Source organism: Neomonachus schauinslandi, chromosome 6 (assembly GCF_002201575.2).
Source record: "Neomonachus schauinslandi chromosome 6, ASM220157v2, whole genome shotgun sequence".
Lineage (NCBI taxonomy): Eukaryota > Metazoa > Chordata > Mammalia > Carnivora > Phocidae > Neomonachus > Neomonachus schauinslandi.
Genome location: NC_058408.1, coordinates 8,340,359 through 8,362,843, shown reverse-complemented (window position 1 = coordinate 8,362,843; position 22,485 = coordinate 8,340,359). Strand labels below are relative to the sequence as shown.

Sequence of the window (22,485 nt, the reverse complement as noted above, 5' to 3'; positions counted from 1 at the left end):
TTCCCGTACATCACTCTGGCCACTTCAGCTCTACGGTGCCAGCTTTAACATAAGCCGTTGGGAGGATGCTGCGTCTTGGGAAACAGCTGACCTCGCTTACTGGCCTTAACCCTGGGGAGCTATTCCTTCCCTCTTCCTGACTGCGGGTGCATATTAAGTGGGAAACTCCGCCTTTGTGTGTTTATTTATCTCTCAGGTGGGAGCAGGGAGCGTACGGGATGGTCTCATTAGCAACGCGTAGGTGTGGCAAATAAGACTCGTTTTTATTTTTCTTCCGCACCCCAACTTCTGCCTTCACTCTCCGATGCAAAGTCCCCGTTACAACAGACATGCTCACTCCAAGATGCTGACACTGGAAACGCCCAGGAGGCCTTATAGGGGTGGGAAGGTGAATTCTGCAAAACCACATGTGTCCCTATTATCTCCACAAACATCCCTAATGGAAGAGCGTTTACATGTGCACCTAGTCCTACAGGTAATTCTGTGGCCTGCAGATGCTGGAAGCGAGACCTGATCTCACATTTAATTGTACCAGAGGAAGCCTAAGCCGGCGGCAGGCTCTTCCTGGGACGTCAGGGAGGAGGCGGCTAACAGAATATAAAATTAGGATAACATGCAGCTGGTTTCCCAGATAAGAAAACCTGGACTTCCCAATACAAATCCAAGAAAGGTATCTGGGAACAAAGTATCTCAGAACGAAAACGACTATGTACATCCTACCCGAACGAATTTGGCACCTAATTGATGTACACTCAACATTGCTGGGACCACCTCTAATGGGCAAGGCACGGCTTCCTGGTGGAGGAGGCACGGCAAGCCCCCTGTGATGCCAGGGATGGAGCACTGGTGGATGGGGGCAGCCACATGGCTTCTCCTGACCAAACACGAGAACCAGGAACTGCACCTGAAGCCCTGACTTCTCTGTCCTCGGCCACCTTCCTGAGCGCGAACAGGAGCCACCCTCCTCTCCCTCGCCGCGGAGGACGCAGTGGTGTGGCGGCCGCTGGGCTGAGAGCCGCCGGTCCCATCCCCCGCTCCTTCCTGCTCTCCCTCTGAGCTTCCCTTAGCAGCACAAAGTTGATGCAGAGAATTCATCACCTGATGTGACAGCCCAAGCGAGCCTGGCACTAAGAAACTCTCATTTGCAACCCAGAAATGCACTGAGGTGCCACAAACTGGCTGATGTCAGCACCAAGGGGAGCTAGATCTGCATACGGGCTAGATGCCATCACCAGAGCTGCCTTAGCATGGGTGAGGACGCGTAGGTGCTCCAGGCCTTGGTGGGGCCGGCCAGGAAGAAGCACAAAGAAACATGCATGCACCCACTCTCCCTCTCTAGGCGCGCGCGCACACAGACACACACACACACACGCACGCACACACACACACACACACCCAGTACTGATCAGGGGAGCCATCAACTCACCCAGTGCGGTCACATCCTAGATCCACCACTTTTCCAGGAAGATGGAAGAACTAGGTTTTCCTGATATGCACATACTTTCAACATTATACAGCGAGTGTTTACCAAAAGATGCTCAGGGGCAAAACGATGCTGTTGGAAAGTCCCCTCAGGACAAAAAATTCAAAATCCCCCTGGGAGGCTTCACAGTGGTAAGCAGGCGCATGCCCAGGCCGACAACCTCCAGCCCCGTCTCTAGCTGCCACCAGAACCATCCTTCCAAAATGTTATTCTGATCTCCCTCTTTCACCTTCAACGGCTTTGCACCCGCCTCAAGATAAGGTTCAATGTTCTCGTCAGGCCCACAATGTCCTTGATCTTGCTCACTCCCCAACCCAATGCTCATGTTTAATACTTGAGCCACATCAGGCTACTAAGAAATTCCTCTAACAGAGCAGTCATTTCCTGCCTGCTTCTTTCTCCTTGAAGACTCCACTCATCCAATTTTGTGCCACTCACACCTTGGCTGGTTTTCAAGACTGAGGTGAAGTATTATCCTGGTGCCCCTATCTGCCCCCTGACAATGTCTCTTCCTCCCCCCCACCCCTGCTCCCGCCCCCCCACCCCCCTTCCGTGTTCTCTGTATGCATCCGTGCTGCCATATTGCATTTGTTCCTTTATGTGCCTGGCTCACCTGCCAGACCATGACAGCAGGGCTGGGGGACTTATCTTTGTTTCCAAAGTGCCTACCACAGCGCCTGAGGCAGCACAGATTTTAATAAATATCTCTTGGGGGGACATACAAAGAAGTAAATAAATATTCAGTGACAGTACAACAGTCGTGCTCCATTGTGGGTCTGGAGAGATCCACGGTTTCAGACCCATGACCTCCACAAGTTCAGTCTATGTGTGAAGAGCCGTGTACACCTAGAAAATACCAAGCCCTGAAGAGAGGCAGTGCCAAGGTTCAGGGTAACTTCTACGGCTAGGAAGTGAACTTTCTAAGCGGGCATCAAGGAGATCTGGTACTTCAGAGCTTATCCCAAGTAAGGAAGGATGATGAATATTTACACTGTTCTGTTCCTTTACAAAAACAGTTGAAAAACACTGCATCCTGCCTGTCACAGCTCCGCGGCTCCGCACACCATCTCAATAAGGAGCGTTCTCCCTGGGCCACGGGGAGGAGGAAGATATCATCAGCCCCTGCATCCGGAACGGCCTCCCGGTCGCCTCCTCAGTGGAATCACAGACATGCATGCAGCAGACGCCGTCCCTGCGTGGCCTGTGGGGACTGGCCCCATCTTGCCCCTCTCCGAGGCTGACACCCACATGCAGATGCAGCTTCTACCTTGCCATCTGGGATTGGGGTTGCCAGATAAAACCTAGGACACCCCCCGAACTTTAGATAAACAACGAGGAACTTTCACACTAGTGTAAGTCGGTCACGTGCAGTGTTTTCATTGGCTAGATGCGCGCAACTCTATTTGGGATTGACGTCTACACTCAACCCCTAAAATATTTTATTCTGGCTTCCTCTGGTACCATAGGCAACTCAGAATCAATGTTGCTGCGTGTCCCGCTCTGACCTTTTGCTCCCGTATCTTCGTACAGGGGCATCTTGGCTGCGCCAAGCCTACCTCTCCCGAGTCCACGCCTGCTTCTGCGTCATTTGCTGCTTTCTTACAGGTCCGCTGACACTGCGAGAGTGACGTGCTCTTGCGGTGTGAATCCTGCTCTGGAACCTCAGCTCGCCCACTGCTACCTGCCACGTTTCCCTTCAGTCTGTCCCGGGCTGCTGGCTCCAGAATCCCCGCTTCCAGGGTCCCCTGACTGTTGTGGGTGTCCTCCCTGATTGCCACCTGCCATAGGTCAGTCCCTGGTGACCTTACAGCCAAGTCCCACCACCACATCCCTTCCTAGCCTGGCTCCGCCACAGCCCCCTGAGCACTGAGATTTTGCTCCGAAGGTCTGTATGTGAAGAAAAACCGGCAGTGAAGCAGTCACTCCTGGTAGAGGACGGATACCCTGGCCAGCCAAGGCTTCAGCAGGGCAAGCTGCTGCCAAGAAATAATAGATTTCCCACTGCCCGAGTGAGATTCCGTCTTACCCTATAGCAAGTCCAGCGAGAGGCTCTGTGCCTTTGCCTGTCCCTCTCCTCTGGTCTCCAGAAATCCACGTCATTGTCCACGGCCCGGCCTGAGAGTCACCTCCTTCCTTCTTCAAGACACACCATCACCCACTTCCCTACATGCTGGGACCCCAGACTTTGTGACACTTCACGCTGACATTTAACCAGGTACAGCATGCATTTATTTGTTTACTTATTTATTTATTTATTTATTTATTTATTTAAATATCTATGTGAGGGCGCCTGGGTGGCTCAGTTGGTTAAGCAACTGCCTTCGGCTCAGGTCATGATCCTGGAGTCCCAGGATCGAGTCCCGCATCGGGCTCCCTGCTCGGCAGGGAGCCTGCTTCTCCCTCTGACCCTTCCCCCTCTCATGTGCTCTCTGTCTCTCTCATTCTCTCTCTCAAATAAATAAATAAAATCTTTGAAAAAATAAAAAATAAAAATAAAAAATAAATATCTATGTGAGCACCAGGTCTTACTCATTGTCATCATTTAATTCGGAATTCCACAAATAAGTATCCAGTGTCTACCTTGTGATAGATAAGACACCTTTTTTTTTTTGATCTGACGTCTGCTCTCTCCTGGAGCTTCCTGCCTTGTGGGAAACAAGACATTTGATAAATCATCAATAGGACAAATGTAGATTCTAGATGGTAGTAAGGGCTAGGAGAGTACGATGGGGACCTCACTGTGGTTGGGCTTCTGGAAAGTCAGCCTAGAGGTGACCCGAAAATAGACAAGTAAACAGTGGGGTAAGGAGCCCCCTGGGCAGAAGGCGAATCCTTTCTAAAGGCTCCAAGGAGCTCCAAGAAGGCCAGAAGCAATGGAAGGAAGGAGGAGAAGAGTAGCCAGGGCAGCAAGATGGGGTCGGAGGGTGGCAGGGCTCAATGGTGCCAAGGCTTCAGGCCACATGAAGGGCTTTCATTTGGACTCTCAATGAGATGATAAATCATTCAGCCACAGACCAGCAGAGGACAAGGCTCACATGTCATAGAGGGCCACTCAGTGAAGTACTTGAGCTGAACGCATAGAGAGATGAATGCTTCGAAAGCCTCCCCTGGTGCCCTGGCCCAGGAGGACATGGCCATCTGGTGGCCGGTGCCCATCCTAACTGCACCACTGGGCAGGGACTGTGCTAGTAAGTCTCTGACTTTGGTCGATAAGTATATAATGGTATATAAACCCAGTGGGAGCTCCTAGTCCTACTTCTCAGGTGAGGAAACTGGGACTCAGGAACCAGAATTTGCCAGACTCAGTCCCTGCTGTATGCCACTGCTTTTGGACATTTCAAGTTTTGAAAGGTCAGGCTGTGTGACCATGTGGGCACCACATGCAGAGCACGGCTCAGGGCTGAAGGCAGGGGACTCATGGTTGCAGTTCACCTTCAGGGAATCTTTGTGCTGTTTAGGAAGATGATAGAACCTATGAACCACAGGACCGGCCTCAGAAAAGTCTTTTAGGGGATTCTAGTATCTCCCACTCCTAAGCCTCAATTCACCTCACCAAACTTGGTTTCGAACAAGACGAACTCCCCTGGGGCTATACTTCTGAGACACCACCATGCATGGTGCCATCTTGCTAGTTGATACTAAGTTATCGTAACTGGAAATGCAGAGTCCTGCTCTAAGATCTATACAGTGAATTGGGTATTCATCCACTTGGTATGAATATGAACTCTCTCTGACCAGTCACTGTCTCCAACCTCATCTGGCATGCACTCAAGCTGCTGTCCAATGGGTGACAGTCAACACCCAACCACAAGACCATCAAGGGCCATATCGTCAGGGCACGCTGTCACCCTGCCTGTGCCCAACACCACACAACGGAAGTACACACGTAGGTCAACTCTGAGATCAAGATCTACTCTGGCACCTTCTTAGCGTCATCCTTTCCAATTCATCTGTGATTAAGACCCAGAATGAATACTGCCATGTAAGGCTCTTCAGATACACAGGACGGTTTGGTAGAACCTTTCATGGCTTGCACAGGATATGAAGTAGTGTGCATTTCTAGGCTTATGGCTGGGTTGTTTTCTTATTTCTGTTAAGAGTACAAGTTGGACAGTTACACATAATGTTTCCATGTCCCACAGATTTATGGAGTCCTTAGGTGAAATGTGCATCAGGAAGTTAAAACTTAAAATTTGTTTTATTTAACTTTGCAGAGTCAAAGAAAAGTAAGCTCAGCCTGATTTAGCTAAATAATAGTGCCTTAGTGCAGAAAAGTATTTATATCTGAATAAACATCCTCTACACTCAGACCTGCATAAACCAAAACACATACACACTTACACACATCCATACACAGTGTTCATAAACAGGCAAAATTTCCAGACTTTATCATATTTACATAGAACTCATATGCATTTAGAAAATACAGCACCTAAAGAATGCGTAGACCAACATGCACACACATGCACAGACACACAGCTGTTGCGTAAACTTGGAAAGAGTAGATGTATAAGACAACAGAAAAATGTATTTACGCATATGGCTAAATCTGGATAATTCAAGCAAAGGGTATTTTTTTTTTTTTAACTCTCAGTATAAATTATCTGATTGGCTGATTCTACACAGCCCCAAATTCTTCATTTTATTTTTATAACCTCTGATTTTGCTTTGGCTTTTTTGAAAGGCTATTATTTACTCAGGGCACACACAGAGATTGTATATACACCTTAACGATGAACGGTAGCTATACACAGAACACACACACACACACACACACAGATGAAATGTGTGGTGGAGACCTTGAGGCTATTTACCATCAAACAGGAAGCTAAAGCCCCTTACACTTTTCTGACCATCCAAGAGACAGCAATTACCCCAGATTATCAGACCAACAATGACATGCCGCGTAAAGAGAGACACTGAGCCAACTCTACATCCCAAAGACTGGCATATTCAAGTACACTTAGGACATTAATAGCAATTTACGTGCCATCACTGCGACAAAGCCACAAAGACTCCACTGGCAGCCTCTTATTTTGAAGCCTATTATTTGTGGGAGTTACAGGCTATAATCACAACAGAAACTTTCAAAACCCTTATCTTCCGTGACGCACCAAATCTATTTCAGAGTCATAATTGCTATGTCACCAGAGAGTTTGCTGCTTAATGCACTCAAATGCCATTTAGTGTTTGCAGGGTCATTACAGCTAACAGAAGGGGGGGCGGGGGGGATGTGGTGGGAAGTTGCGGGGGGAATGTAGATGGAGACTGCCGAGGGGGAATATGCTAGAATGGGGCACTAATTTATTTAGGGGAGGATATTGTTGTTTTGAGAATTCCATTTAATGACAAAATGAGAGTAAGAGCTTGAAAACTATCCATGGACTTGAGAATTCAGAATTCAGGTGCCACCGTCCCAGAGATCTTTTGTGGAGGCTGGGGAATGGCTTATCTTATTCTGGGATTCTTAACCAGGCGTCAGAGTGGGTTGGTTTTTTAAAACTTTCATTTGTTTTCCTTTCACATTGTCCCAGAAACCTCTGCAGTGGGGGATCTTCCATTGGTGCTGTGGGTTCGGGAGTCTGACCTGGCTTTTCTGTTCATGTTCTGCTATGGAGCGAGAAGGGCAGAGGGGGGCGGTGCCCACAAGGTGTCAAAATTCTGCAGCCCAGAAGAATGTGCTCCCTCACAGGTGGCCGAAGAAGATACCAGGAGGCTGATACAGCAGCCAAACTACCAGAAAACATCACGTCACTCAGAAGACCATTTTCTAGACCTACGGTCCTAAGAAAGCTTGTTCATGTACGTCGCCTGCTTTCTTCATCCTGGCTACAAACTAGTCAAGGACGTACTTGGCAACTCCTAAATTCCGGCACAGGGTAAATTGTCAAGGACATTTTTGATTGATTAATGTATCTCTAACGTTTTCCAAGAAAACTCTTACGTTCTGTTTTCTAGCCCTGAGTTTTTTCATAGACTAGAAATACAGAAAATGTTAAGTGAATTCAGATTGCAGGGTTAATTTTCTTTTTAAAGATCAACACCAGTATTATATATCTGCCTTTGGTTTTCCTAGGATAAAAAAATCCACCTTTCATGCTGAAGAATTTTCTACAGAAACAGACAGAATGAGACCTTTTCCCACAGGAACCCCTTCCAATGAGAAATAAGAGTTTTCTCTGCATTGTCTACATGTTGGCAAAGTGCAAGATGGAATAATAACCTTACTGTATAAAAGTTCTTAAAAAATAAACAGAAAAGATGAACATTTCAAGAATACGTATAGAAGGCTGGCAAACATATGAAAAATGTTCAATCTCACTAGTAATCAAAAAGATACAAATTAAATTAAATTAAAAACAAGAGGCCATTTTATAGTTTGATAATTGACAAAGATTTAAAAACTACTAAGACACTATTCCTGAGAGTGAGGAAGTGGGAATGATTATGAACTGCTGGTGGCAACCCTGTGTTCATACAAGTTTCCAGAAGATTCGTCTGCCCCACATCGCAAAAGCCTTAGTCTAATTCACATCCTTTGATCTGGCAATTCCATTTCTAGGAATTTGTTCAAGGAAACAACAGAAAATATACACTGAGTTTTCTGTACTATGTTTACCACGGTGGTTTTAATGATAGTAAAAAAAAAAAAACCAAAAAACTCCAAAAACAAGAAACAGCTTAAGCATTGCACCGCAGAGGTTGATTAAGTAAATTATGGACTTTCCCTATACCACGCTTCTGTGCAGTTATTAAAGTTATGTTTGAGAAGATGTTTAATGATATGGAAAATATTCATAATATATTTTTAGTAAAATAAGTAGGTGACAAAATGGTATGTTCGATATGATCATAGCTCTTCTACGCCCACACAAAACACACTTACACACAGAATGCTAGAAGGCTGGAAAGCAAAAAGTTATCAGTAACTTCCTTCTGTTTGATTTCCCTGCATTCTCCACATTTTCTACATTAAATATTAATTTGTAATCAGAAAATAAGAAGTAAATGTAGAAATTAGACAAAGTGTATGCGGGAAAGTCCACATCTGATTTAGGTCTTTGTCTTGTGTGTTTGAAAGGCCTTGGCCAACCTCCAGGGCTCACTGGAAAACAAACCAAGGCAATCAATGGTCAAATACAAGTCTGAGGTCTTTCTTAGACGGAGGCAACTGGGACTCTCGCCTAGGGAAGAGAAAGCAAATGATTTCAAAACTCTCTTCAAAATATAATTACCTGCAAAGAATGTTAATCAGTTGTTTTTCCCCTACCGCAAAAAAATAAGGTCAAAGAAGGCAAAACACACAATCAACTCAGATGAGATGCAGAGTTGCTTGAGAATCTCCTTTTTATTTTCCCTGCCCTAATGCCCAATGCAGTAACTGGGTAATAACAGATTCCAAGAAAATGTCTGCTGATTGAACGAGTGAATGAGTGAGTGAATGAACTCTGGATCAAGCTCAAGGTCACAGAGACGACATCTTCTGCAGAAAAGAGTATGGGAAAGACAAGGAAGGGCAGAGATCTCTGGTCATTTAATATCTACCCATAAAAGACTTAGGGCGTGAGTTGGTGAAGATAGAGAAGTTGGAGGTAAAGGACGCGTACCAGGTTGTGATAAATGGAAAGAAAAAGAAGAAAAAAAATCCATTGTTTTATGGGAGAGCCTTTCTGGACAACAGAAACACAAAAATGCTTATGTTTGCAGGGGTTCCAGGCAGGCAGAAAATCCAGCCAGGTCTGCTTGCTGGTTTAAAAATAAATAAGCAAAAAATAAAAGGAAAGCAAAGAAAAGAGAAAGCTCTTGACTACAGATTCAAGAAGGCTTAGTGCAAAAAGCAGACATTAAGCACCTACTATGTACCAGGCCTGAACTGAAGGTTGGGATACAAAACTAGGGGCCCTTCTGTTTAGAAACCAGGGGGCCTAGAAAGAAGGTAAAGAAAACAACCAGCAAAGGACTCCTATTCCAACCCAGCGTGCTAAGTACTATGTAGGTGCAGTCTGCAGGGACTAGGAAGTACTTCTAGGAGAAGATAATCCTGTGCTACATCTTATAAATGGAGTGGGATTATGAGATGCTTGCCCACTGCCATAGATTCTGGACTATGGATTCTATTGCTTGAGAATTTTAATTTTAATCACCAGGAATTGCCTCTAGGAAAGACCAAGCTCAGTAGGACAAGTTGTGGAGAGAACCGACATTTATAGCACCAGAAGCTTCCAGAACCCATGTTCTAGATGTGAAGCACCAGGCTAGGTACTTGGTGATCTTCAATAGCAAAAATCATCACAATAGACAAGGAATGCCAATGCATACTTGCAGGTCTGTTTTGCTCACCTTTAATTTTATTGTTGCTGTTACTGTCCTGATGTCTGGTGTTTTACCCCCCACTGAATTTTTTTTTTTTGGGGGGGGGGACATTTTTAAAAATGTCCTGATTGTTTTAATAAACTTGATTTAAATAAGATAATGCAAATAAAGTGCCTAGCACATGAGAAGTCAGTGTTAGTTATTAATACAATTATTAAATGTCATTTTAGCCTGTTAATTTTCTATCCTTACTGTGTTTTAATTGTTCTTTAATTTACTGCTTTATACCACTTCCTTATTTTATTACTACTTGATCTGTTTTATAATCTTTGTAAGTATGTTCTTAGCTGATGTTACTTATTTTAACCACTCACCCTAGCTTATTTTATGTTTTTAGTGTTCTCTTTAGTAATTGTGTGTCCTGATTGCTTTTAACCTTCACTTTGCCGCTTAACACGCAATTTCCTCATCCTCCTGTCTGCTCCCTCGTAGTTCATTAGTATACTCTTTCTTCCTGATTCCAATTCTCTTCTTTCCCAGCTCTTTTTATCTAAATGTTTATCATGGAACTACAGTTGACCCATTTCCTCGCTCTTTTATATTTAATATGTGTCACTCTTTTTTTATATTTAATTTTTAAAATTTTATTCATATTATATTATCCTTGAATTTTGTCACATTTAGTCTTTTATTTATTTTTTAAAAGATTTTATTTATTTATTTGAGAGAGAGAGAGTGCGTGGGCTGGAGGGAGAAGGAGAGAGAATCTGACGTAGACTCCATGTTGAGCGAAGAGCCTCACGATGGTGAGATCACAACCTGAGCCGAAACCAAGAGTAGATCGCTTAACCTACTGAGTCACCCAGGTGTCCCATTACATTTAGTCTTTTAATGGATTAAAAATGCCAAGTGTTCAGTGTCAACAAAGAGGAGGGACTGTCTCAGTAGAAGTCCTACCCAGCAAAGCGAGGTGGTCCCTTCTGTTGGTCTGGGAGAAACTGTGACTTCTGTGGTTGAAACCCTGGTTTCTTCAATGCTAACCTTCCCCCTAAAACCATTATTTAACATGGGTAAGCTATTAAGTTAATAAGCAAAATTTTCCTCTTCTTCCATTTTTCTGTCCCCAAATTAAAAAAAAAAAGGATTTCTCTTGACTTCACACATAGATTCCTCAGACAGTCTTACTGTGTATCTTAATGAACCACCAAATTTCTCCACGAGGAGACACCGGATCTAAAATTTCTGCTCTCTCTCATATGATCACTGGGTCCTTGGATAAGGTAGTTAACCAAACAGGACCCAACAGTGATGTAGTGTATGCTGTATCCAGGGAAGGGCTTTCCATATAATTTTTAGATTTAATTTTAAGAAGAGAACCCACTGGTCTTAAGCATTCTATATGCCACCCCAAAAGGATACATAATGTAATAGTCATAAGTGAGTTCTCACAGTTCTTTTCCCTATCAGCCAGGCTCTAAAATATTTATTATCACGAAACATAACAGATTCTCTTGGTGTAAGGTTCTTACCAAGTCCCTTTACTTAACGTAAGAAATAGAGGTTCAAGGCTCCCTCTGGACAAAGGGAAAGAACAGAAGCTTTGGAGTCAGACTTGGCTGGGTCCACATCCTGGCTCTATCCCTTTCTGGCTATTTGATCTTGAGTAAACGACTTAATTTCTGAGTCTCTGTTTTCTCAACCATAAAACGGAGAAGAGAGTGTTAACAAAAACACTGGACTAGGGGAGCCTGGGTGGCTCAGTCCCGGTTAAGCGTCCGACTCTTGATTTTGGCTCAGGTCATGATCTCGTAGCTGTGAGATCAAGCCCCACATCGGGCTCTGCACTCAGCAGGGAGTCTGCTAGAGATTCTCTCTCTCCCTCTGTCCCTCCTCCTGCTCACGCCTCTCTTTCTCTCTCTCAAATAAATAAATCTTACAAAAAAGATTAAAAAAAAAACCAAAAACTGGGCGCCTGGGTGGCTCAGTCGTTAAGCGTCTGCCTTCGGCTCAGGTCATGATCCCAGCGTCCTGGGATCGAGCCCCGCATCGGGCTCCCTGCTCCGCGGGAAGCCTGCTTCTCCCTCTCCCACTCCCCCTGCTTGTGTTCCTGCTCTCGCTATGTCTCTCTCTGTCAAATAAATAAATAAAATCTTTTAAAAAAAAAGATTAAAAAACACACTGGACTGTATTAGGATACACACTAAATGTTACAAGTTAGTGTTCTTAGAGTGGGTATTGGCAGAAGCTCAGGTTTGCCTCAGAACTTTACACATCGAGTTGGATGTGCCTTTGCTCTCTTACCTCTCGAAAAGGGCACAGAGGATTCGGTAGTGACACTGGGTCTCTCTACGAATCCCAGCTCTGGCAGGAGAGGGGCCTGGTGCTTCTCTCCTTAGAACCTCACCCTCTTCGATTATCCCCTTAGTCTCGGGGTTGGCCGAAGATGGGGCTGCACACTCCCACGACAGATCACTTTTCTAAGGAGGAACAAAGTACAATTTTGGACCGGTGTGTGGCTTTGAAAAATAATAGGTTTATATAATTTGGGGGAGAAGCTTCAGAACTGGACTCTAAACTAAAGGGGACTAGAGAAGAAAAGGGAGAAAAAGACAGAAGATGGAAGAGGGGGAGATGTAGTATCTTCGAAGTGAGGAAATCCACTATAATTTTCCAATATCATTAGTGTCTATTTTTATGTATTTCAAAAGTCCTTATTATGGCAAAGGGAACATAAGTCCCTTTAAAAGCAGTTATATCAAGTCAGAACCGAAGGTAAGTGTAGAATAAAGCATCTGATTCGATATGCAATGGACTTTTTTGGCTCTCAGATCGAGTGAGGGGGTGAGTGGCAGGGGGGGCGGGGAGGGTGAGGGGGGACATCTGACTGCCTAGAAAAGGACAGATTACTTTGTGGACAACTTTGTGCTCTGTCCTTCTTTTTCCTTTGTTTTTGTGTTTGTAAACTATGAGAAAGGGGTAGACACAAGAAGGTGAAGGATAGTAAACTTTTCACAAGTGCATTACATTGGTCAAAACTCAAGAGAATGTACACTCAACCATCTGTATGCTTAATTGCATGAAATTTTACTTTGGAAGAGAAAGAAAACTGTAAACAAATACCGAACACTGGTCAATGACACCCATGCCAGTCTGTTTAGTCAGGCAAAACTGTACTGCTATCAATTTACTTTTACAATTTGCTTTGGAATGCATCTGAAAGGTAAGCTGGCTCGGCAATGGATAGAAGGACATAGATATGGGTAGACGTAGGATGAAACATGGATGCCAGAACGTAGGAGGTAGGCATAGTGGTTTCACTGTGAAATTCTCCCAACTCTTCTGTATGTTGGAAAAACTTTAAAATAAAATGTTGGAAAAAATTTTTTAGAGATAGTATCCTTCTTGCAAAAACAAACCAAAACGACACAACGTAATTCCTTCTCTTAGGTAAGCCCTAAGCAGCGTTCAAATGTGCTTCTTGCCAGAGCGAAGCTTCTCAAACCGAATGTGCTTAGAAATCACCGGGGGATCTGCTTAAAGCACAGTATCTGATTTAACAGTCTTGGTGGGGCTTGAGAGTTTGCACTGCTCACAAGCTCCCCGGTGTTGCTGATGTGGCTGATCTGCGGCCACGCTCTGAACAGGCTAGCAGGTCAGGGGGGAGGGAACAGCTAAGCAGTGGCCACCAGCAAAGGCCCTGGGCACCTGGGAAATCTGAAACGGAGATGGGACCTCCTATAAGCTCCAAACGGTTTTTAGATGTAAAGAAAGGGTGCAAGATGAGGTCAAAGACATGTCTGGCTTCGGCTTGAAAATTATTAGGTTAGATGAATGGACGGCTGACAGAGTTGACAATTACTGCAAACAGAACCACAATAAATGTGGCATTTATATATTTATATCTTAAACCTTCCCCCATATTCTTTCATGATTTAAAGCATATGATTATAATCTCAGTTAACTTCTTGTACACGGTTAATTTTTAATAAAGAGTTCTATTTACTTTAGGAAAGGCTGATTTAGGCAGAAAGCATGTTTCTCTGTGGTCTGTGTTAGGAAGTTTGCTCTGTTTTCACAGCGTGGTCACAGTGTCAATATGATCGTCCCACGTTTGGTGGCCCCTATGTGGCTTGGCGGGGAATCTAGAACGGCATTGTACAACATGGCAGCGACTCGCCATGTGCGGCTCTTAAAATTTCAATTAATTCAAATTAGATACAATTACAAATTTGGTTTTTCAGTCACACTAGTCACATTTCAAGTGCTCAACAGCCATGTGGGGCTAATGGTTAACTTATTGGCCAGCACTAAAATGGAACATTTCCATCACTGTAAAAAGTTCTTTTGGACAGCATGCCTCTACAAGGAAAGACTAGTTTTTGGCACAGTTACTTGTAAAATCTCTAAAAGAATGGCAAATGTCAATCCGTGTTTCTAGGCCACTCATATTTTTAGTTGATAGGAATAGGATTATATATGTAAATTCCTCTCACAATGGCCATTCCCAAAATTCTTTAAAATAGTATTATTTTGGCTATATTGGGTGGTATAGACCTTCTGTTTCAGAGAAGCAGGGACGGAATGAGCTAACTCCCAGGTTTTCTAGCATTCTGTGACTCTACTGAGTGCCCAAACCATGTCTTATTGACATCCATGTGGCCCATGATAGATATTAGAAGGTCATCAATAAACATCTGTGTAATAAAGCATCTACTCATTTATTTACTTATCTAGTCAGCTGTTCCAGACTCAGATCGGTCCCACCTTCTGCCTTATTTCTCCATCAAACTGGAGAATAGAAACATTTTGCATGGGCGCCTGGGTGGCTCAGTTGGTTAAGCGACTGCCTTCGGCTCAGGTCATGATCCTGGAGTCCCGGGATCGAGTCCCGCATCGGGCTCCCTGCTCGGCGGGGGGTCTGCTTCTCCCTCTGACCCTCTTCCCTCTCGTGCTGTCTCTCATTCTCTCTCTCAAATAAATAAATAAAATCTTTAAAAAAAAAAAAAGAAAAGAAACATTTTGCATTTAGAGATATGGAAAAGAATTTCCCCAAACTCAAATAGAGCCAGAGGTAAGTAGAGATTGTTTTTTAAAAAGTACCAAATTTAAAAATAACAACTGGATTTTCTAAGACAGAGATCTAACATGTTATCTGAAAACAAGCTAAGAACATGGAACTCCTTCCCAGAAGGCAAGAAGCCATCAGCAGAAATCGATGCCAACGTTTCCCACAATTAAATTCAGCCGATTTCATTAGCTTAATATTTACTGAGGTCTAGAGGGGCCGTACCACTTTCAGGAGCAACTACAAAAACAAACTGCCCTTTGCAGGTTGTGAAATTTTTCTTTATAGAGCAGAAGGCGGCACCGACTTGAGTCTGGAACATCTGACCAGATCCTCGCCCAAGGAGAGCATGGCTGCAGGGCCAAATCTGGGCCCAACTGGGCAGGGTGCTATAAAGTACCAATACCAGTGAAAACAGCACGATGTACAATTGTCATCTCACAGATGGGACTCTTTTTAAGAACACAAATTTCTCTTTAATTTATAGCTTTGAATTATTACCCTCCCTGTTGTTTCCTAGAAATGGGAAAACACCATGTTTCATAAGCAGAATATGATCCTGGACAAGGCCAGCAGGAAATGGAGTCCTATTAAGGGAAAGTGATTTGTCCACAGTCACACGGGCAAAAAGCAGAAACGGAATATGCGTATGTACACGCACTGTGAATGTGATCACATCTGGAGTGATCACATCACTAGGTTTAAGATCAACCAAATTCTTTGTGACTACTTCTACAAAGGGATAAGAAGTCTCCACAAAGGGATATGTATTCTTGTAAGCCCACGGTATAGCTTTTTGTGGGGGGAGGAAGGTAGATTTCTCCAACTACTGCTGGTTGGTCTTGAATTCCTCTCTTCTGCTGTGTAACTCACTTCCAGATTCCCTCCTAAACTTCAGAGTTGATTGGCTCCCCTGTTCGAGTCTTCAAGAACAGGAAACCTGATCGCAAAGCACCGAATGAGATTGAAAACTAAAACATGTGCTGTAAAATCATGACTGGCATCAGGATTTTACATCATCTCAGGTCCAGGCTTTCCCCAACCTGACCTAGATATAAGAGGACGTTGCCTTCTTCCCCAAGGTCAAAAATACTATGGATGGCTTATTTATTGAATGGATGGATGGACGGGTGGATGGATGAATACATGAGTGTATCAAGATGCCATTGGACGATGTGGCCTCATTTGTTTTCTGCACCTTGAAGGGCTTTCACCTGACTGCTGGGGAGAAACAATGGATTACATATGAAATTACAATATTGAGATTTTTTTTGCTTCTCCAACTATTGTGGGCTCAAAATGTTTTTCAGTTCTCAAATGCTGAGTTGGTATGGTATTAAGTTTTAAAAGCCTCATCAAGTAAGGAGCTAAAGGGGCTTCCTCCATTTTCTTTTGACTCTGCCATAAAGGCAAGCCAGGTTGGAAGCTTCTGAAGGCAGGAGTCCATCTACACCATTGCTGCCTCCTTCAAACCCTCCAGATATTAGTTCACCATGTTCAGACCTGTCAATTCTCATCACTCCCTCTACCCCTACAGAGGGCTGTTCACAAGTCCCCAGCTGCGGCATTGGGAGGCACCTGAAGGAAGCTAACTGGGGAGCATATCTGGATATATTTTCATACCTTCAAATTTCGAATTCCACTAACGGAAGAATTAAAACTTCATATAATTAAAATGAGTTTTTAAAGATTTGCATATGAATATTAATTATCACTCTAACTTCCCAGTCCTACGATTCCACATGTGGCAACATCTTATTAATATATACTTTAAGTGGAAGGAGGTCTCTCAGAAGTAGTTAAGAAAAAATTAAAATGATGGCACGTGGCCAAGTATTACCAAGTAACCCTTCTGATATCCAAGCACCTGCAATGTGTTCATCTCAACAGGATGCTATTTTTGTCCTAATGATTTACAGGTTATTTTCTTAATAAATGTCCGTTTCCCCCCCTTTGCTTAACACAGGGAAAAGCAAACCAAAACAAAACTACGTATGCTACGGTTTACAAAGCTAAAAGTTTCATCTCTATTTTTCCGCTCCTATAATTATCACAGAGCAACACAGACGAGATGCCTCTGTCATAAACTGACGTTAATGGCACTCTGCCTTTTCAGAGAGAACACTAACACTTTATTTCCATCTTCACTAAAACTCTTGAATAAGAAACATCTTACAGGGGTTTCTATTTATGTTTAAGATTGGCTGGAGTGAACGCACTCCCTCAACTCACATTTGAAAATAATTAAAAATAGGGGCGCCTGGGTGGCTCAGTCGTTAAGCGTCTGCCTTCAGCTCAGGTCATGATCCCAGGGTCCTGGGATTGAGCCCCGCATCGGGCTCCCTGCTCGGCGGGAAGCCTGCTTCTCTCTCTCCCACTCCCTCTGCTTGTGTTCCCTCGTTCGCTGTGTCTCTCTCTGTCAAATAAATAAAATCTTAAAAAAAAAAAGAAAAGAAAAGAATTAAAAATAAAGTGCTTTGCCCCTGAAGAATAATGCTTTCTGCTACCACCTATCTCTGAGAATTCAACGGGAAAGGTTGGTGTAAGGAAAGCTCTTCCTCCTGCCCATTTAGGACCTCAAGATACAGTGGGAGGGGAAGCAATGGTGTAGGCTAGAAGGAAGGCCAGAGGCTAAGTCTCTCAAAAGAGTTCTCTAGGGAGCGCAGTCTATGCTTGAGTCTGGTGTCCTTGGAGTTGACAGTGAGAACCAAAGATTGTACTTGTAGATCTCTAGATCTAGATCTAGAACTCTAGATATCCACTCTAGAACTATCCAGCTGAAAGGGAATTTACAGCTTGCTTCTCTGGTAAATTTCACAGATGAAGCAAAAATACAGTGTTGACAGACTTTATCGAAAGAAAAGGCACAGGAAGGATTTAAGTTTCCCAGTTTCTAGTTGCCTCTACCTCCCACAAGTTTGTCCGTGGAGGTTCCAGTCCCACATCTGGTGGAGACAATGTTATATGGCTACATGGACGGTATCCCACAAACAGGTGTTGACACAGGGCTTCTTTTAGGACAAGAGACGTTCTGCAGAATTCAAAGGGATCATCCTCTTGGCAAGATCACCACTATAGAGCTTTATGTATCTGATGCTGATTTGAATTGGATTCTCAGAGAATCTGCACTGGCCAAAAAGTTTAGAAACTTCTTATAAAAAGGAAGACTTGGGGCACCTGGGTGACTCAGTCAGGTGAGCGTCCCATTCTTGGTTTTGGCTCAGATCATGATCTTGGGGTCATGGGATGGAGCCCCATGTCAGGCTTTTTTGTGCTCAGCGGGGAGTCTCTACGGTATTATCTCTCTCCCTCCCCCCCCCAACTCTCTCTCTCTCTGTCATAAATACATAAATAAAATCTTTTATAAAAAGGAAGACAAGAAACTTTTTGAATCAGAAATACGATGTATTTGCGGGTTAGTAAAGCATTTAAAATAAAAATCATCTCCAGATACTTTACTACTACGTAAGATGTGGCTATTGGTTACTAAATAAATACACTTTCTAAATTCAGTGGCAACTTGTCTTCTCCTACCTGATGTATTCATCAGTCAACATGTTCTGAGCAACTAATGCAGGCATTTAGGAAATATTTAGGAAATATATGGGAGTGGAGGACACGAAGACCGATTAAGTCTGTCTGTTCACGTATCTGTAATACAAGAGAATGTGTGATAAAGCGGAGAAAAGCAGGGAAGAAGGGCTTAGGAGGATAACCTGGGCAGCCAGGAGGAACTGGCTGTTGGAGCGAAAGTATGATTTTGAGAGTGGGGAGGCATGGGGAAGGTGGCACAGGAATGAAGGACATTTACGTAGATGGCAGCCAGGTGCAAATGTAAGGGGGATGTGCGCAACCAGGTACAGATGAACTGACCATGTTGCCCAGCACCGACATTTTGCCTGGATGTCAGGGGGGTGAGGTAGAAGGGCAGGCAGATCAGGACCAGGGTGCGGGGGACTCTGAGTGTCAGACTTGGGGTCTGATCTTGCTTAGGTAGGCAACAGACAGGTGCTGGTGATTTCTGGGCAAGGAATGGCCGAATTCAGAGGGTGTGTGCAGGAGAAAGGAGACACTGAAGTCAGTAACAGTAATGAGAAAATGATCACAATGGCCAAGCCGATGAACTATTCTAGAACTAGGACAGTGGTAGTGAGAAACGAAAGAGGAGAATGAACGTGAGAGCTGAGTGATCTAAGCCTGTCTGATTGACAGGGAAGTGCAATAACCTCCCTCCATTACTCAGAGCCACTCTAACCTGCGAAGTACTCTGCCCATTGTCATCTGAGAGCACAAAGGACTTACGGATGTGTAATTTCATGCTTGCCGCCGCTAACGAAGGGGGTGTTTAAGACTTGCACAACTCTACATCCTTGTCCAAAGCGTACCTTTCCATCAGAAGAGAAAAAAGTGACAACCATGTCCTAACCAATCCTCACTAGGAACTGCCTACTGTGAAAACTGCTTACACAAGGGGAGAAAAAAAGGTCAAATTAGAAAGTTATCGCTTATAACATTTCATCCTGCATTCATGTAGAACCATTTCTGCTTTGCCAAGCCCTTTCCTACTTATTTTCTCATTTTTCCTAAAGCAGCCCCTGGGGTAGTAATAAAGCGTGGGAATTACTGGCCCCGTTTTACGGAAGAGAGGTACAATGCCTGCCCTCAGACACACGGGACCGACCAGGCCCGGAGTCTCCCAGCTCCTCCCGACCTTCCACGCCTTCACCACGTGGGCTCAGTGAAAGGCGAGGAAGTGGTCTGAACTTCATGGGATTTAAAATAGACACTGGTTGGATAAGATATGGGTGCTATGAAAACCCAGCCAGGGGAGCAGATAAAGGCTGCCCAGAAAATGTCCTCCACCGAGTGAAACACAATCCAGAGTCCAGCTGGGAATTCCATTGCTGCCTTGGGTTTATGAATTGTTTATTTTTATTTCTTGGCTCGAACCCTTCATTCCTGCCCTTGTCTCTTGTCATCTCCCTCCTTCCCCCTCTCTTTCTTCTCCTGGAAGCCAGAGCCCGGCTCCGCACATACACACACGTCCGCGTTGAACACCACTGTCTAAAAACACAGCTCGCTCTGAAAAGCTTCATCTCCTGCAGGTGGCACAATTTAAAAATTTAAAATGGACACCCAAGGAACATATCATATCACGATCAGCCTTCGAATCATTTACCCTGCTTATTAAAGACCCAGAAATAAAATAAACAGAGTTCCCAGCAGAAAAGAAATAAACACACAGTGAGAGATTCTTGAGAGTGGCATTTTCAAGCCCAGTTTCTGTGGTGAGCTTATGTAATCAGACATAATTGTCTGCACATGTCTGGCTACAATCTTTCAGAAATGATTCCCAGCCCACCTGATAGCGTCAGAGGGGTCAGTGTTGACCCCCGCAGAGTCTGAGCGCCACCCTCTTCTGCACTATCCAATTAGGAAGCGAGGATGCCACAGAGCAGAACTGTGAGCCCATTTCCTGCCTACTCGCATAGACTTTCTGCAGCTCATATTCTCCTCCCCACACTCTGGTACTTTCCTCTTGTCTTCCACTTATACAGAGCAAAGCTTTTTCTGGAAAAATCGTTTGAGATAGAAGATGTATCTCAAAATGACTCAGAAAACACATAAATGCATATGTGCGTAAACTGCCCACCGCACCCCCCCCTCCCCCGACAAGCACAGAGCAACCTCATTCGTCTGGGGTCCATTTTTGAGAACATACTTCTCCACCACAGTATCTTGTGTTTTTCTAAGCAGGCTTCCAGCAAGCCAGCCATTAACATGGTAATTATAATTAGCATAAGCACAAGAAGAGAAGAATGCTTCTGCTCTGGAAAATCCTTTCTGGAAAAGTGACAGGATTGCCCAGAGTACATTCAACAGGGTTAGCTTTGACCTCCTCCCTCTCCTGCCAGACAAGGACTTGATAAATATCATACAAATTCAGAGGGGATTCTGACTAAAGAAGGTAGAAAATAAAGCGCTCCTAATTGGCCGGGGCCTTAAAAAGTCACCAAGACACTTAGGACCTGGTACTTGACTCTTCTCTGACATCCTGACTGAGTACGCCATGTTTGAATGCTCTGATGACACGGAATTCTTGACTTCCAGAGGCAGCCAATCCCTTCTCTGGACGACTCTGACTGGGAGAAAGGCTCATCAAAGGTCGAAGTGAGAGGTGTTTCTCTGAATCTTCTACTTAGTGCTCCTATCCTTGCCCCGCTTAGATCACTCATGACGAATCCAATCTTTCTCACAAATAGCATGTCTAAAACTACTATATACCACCCACAGCTTCTCATTTATGGGCTAAGAATTCCTAATTCTTGCAACCAGTCCTCGTGATGAACCTGTTGGTATTCTGTTGATTCCTTCCAGTCTCGCCTGAGTCGTGTCTGATTTGACCAACGCAGGGTCGAAGGAGCCCTCACCTCCCCCACTGCACACACTCTACCTCAATTAGTATAGACTAGGATGACATTAACACGTCATGCCTGCCTTTCCTTCATCCCATCCCCAATTCATTTGAATCATAACACCAGAAACAAACAACCACAACAAAATCATCACCATCAATCAACCGCAGTTTTCTTCTATAGTTCTGAGCCAATGGTTCTACTGGAGCCTCCTGCAACCTCTAAAAGCCCAGGAAATGACCCCTGATGTAAAGAACAGCCTCCTTTTCCAGGCTGCCTCTTGCCCTCGCTTGCTGTCACCGCTGCTGAGATAGCGGACGATTGATCTGAGAAATCAAGTTGGATTGCTGTCCCAAATCTACATTCGGTTCTCCTTGTGTCTGTCTGATCGATTTCACTCTGTGCGACACAGCTTGTCGCTATGAATTTTCATGCTAGTCAGAAGCCGCCAGCGCGCCCAAGAATGAGGAGAGGGTCCCGGCGCCCCTCCCCGTCCCTTCCACGTCCCCAGCCTTGGCGTTAATTTCTTTCTGGTTTCCGTCCTTAGCCAGACTGGAGAAAGGTGCTTTTTCGGACCACAGACCTGGATGCAGTGGATCTGGGCTACCAGTTTTCCTGCCCGGGGTCCCCGGGCCCCGGCTCGTGGTGACATTTCCGACCGCTGTTGTGTCACCTGTTCAGCAGGCGCCTCTCAGCTGCACACGAGTGGCCGCAGGTGCCGGGTGGACACTGATTGGGTGTGACAGCCCTCGACGCCAGCTGCCCGCGTGCAGCCTGCCCGTCGTCACTTGCTTGTGGGGAGAACGCCGCCGATGGCGTGGCCGATACGGAAACGAGAAACTAGGGGACGGTAAAGCTAAGAAAAGTCCTACTAAGTGGCATTCCAAGCCCTACGGCTTTGAAATAATTGGTTATGAGAGAATAAAAACAAAGGGGGTGGGGGAGCCTTGTTTTCTTACACTGATGCCCTGCGGACTGTACATCTGACTGGCTGCGAGTCCGTCACTGTATCCTCCTGTCTGGCTGATAACATGGCGAAGGGTATCCACCTAAACAGATGAACAACAACAGAGAGGAGATTAGTCAGGGAGATGCAGGGGGAGGGAGGCAGAGCATCATCACGCAAGCTACCGCGTGGGCGTGCCGGACCGACACAGTCCTGGCCGAGGTATCCTTCCCAGGAGGGGGCCGCTGGGAGGAGGCCGGCC

At 44.7% G+C, this 22,485-nt stretch overlaps 1 protein-coding gene across 1 annotated transcript in view; it reads right to left on the bottom strand.

Annotated features, from left to right (window-relative positions):
- PBX1 (PBX homeobox 1) overlaps positions 1-22,485 on the bottom strand; it is a 279,117-nt gene that overhangs the window by 4,674 nt on the left and 251,958 nt on the right. The window contains 1 exon segment of the mRNA XM_021698415.1: positions 22,237-22,326. Coding sequence (XP_021554090.1) covers positions 22,237-22,326 — 90 coding nt within the window.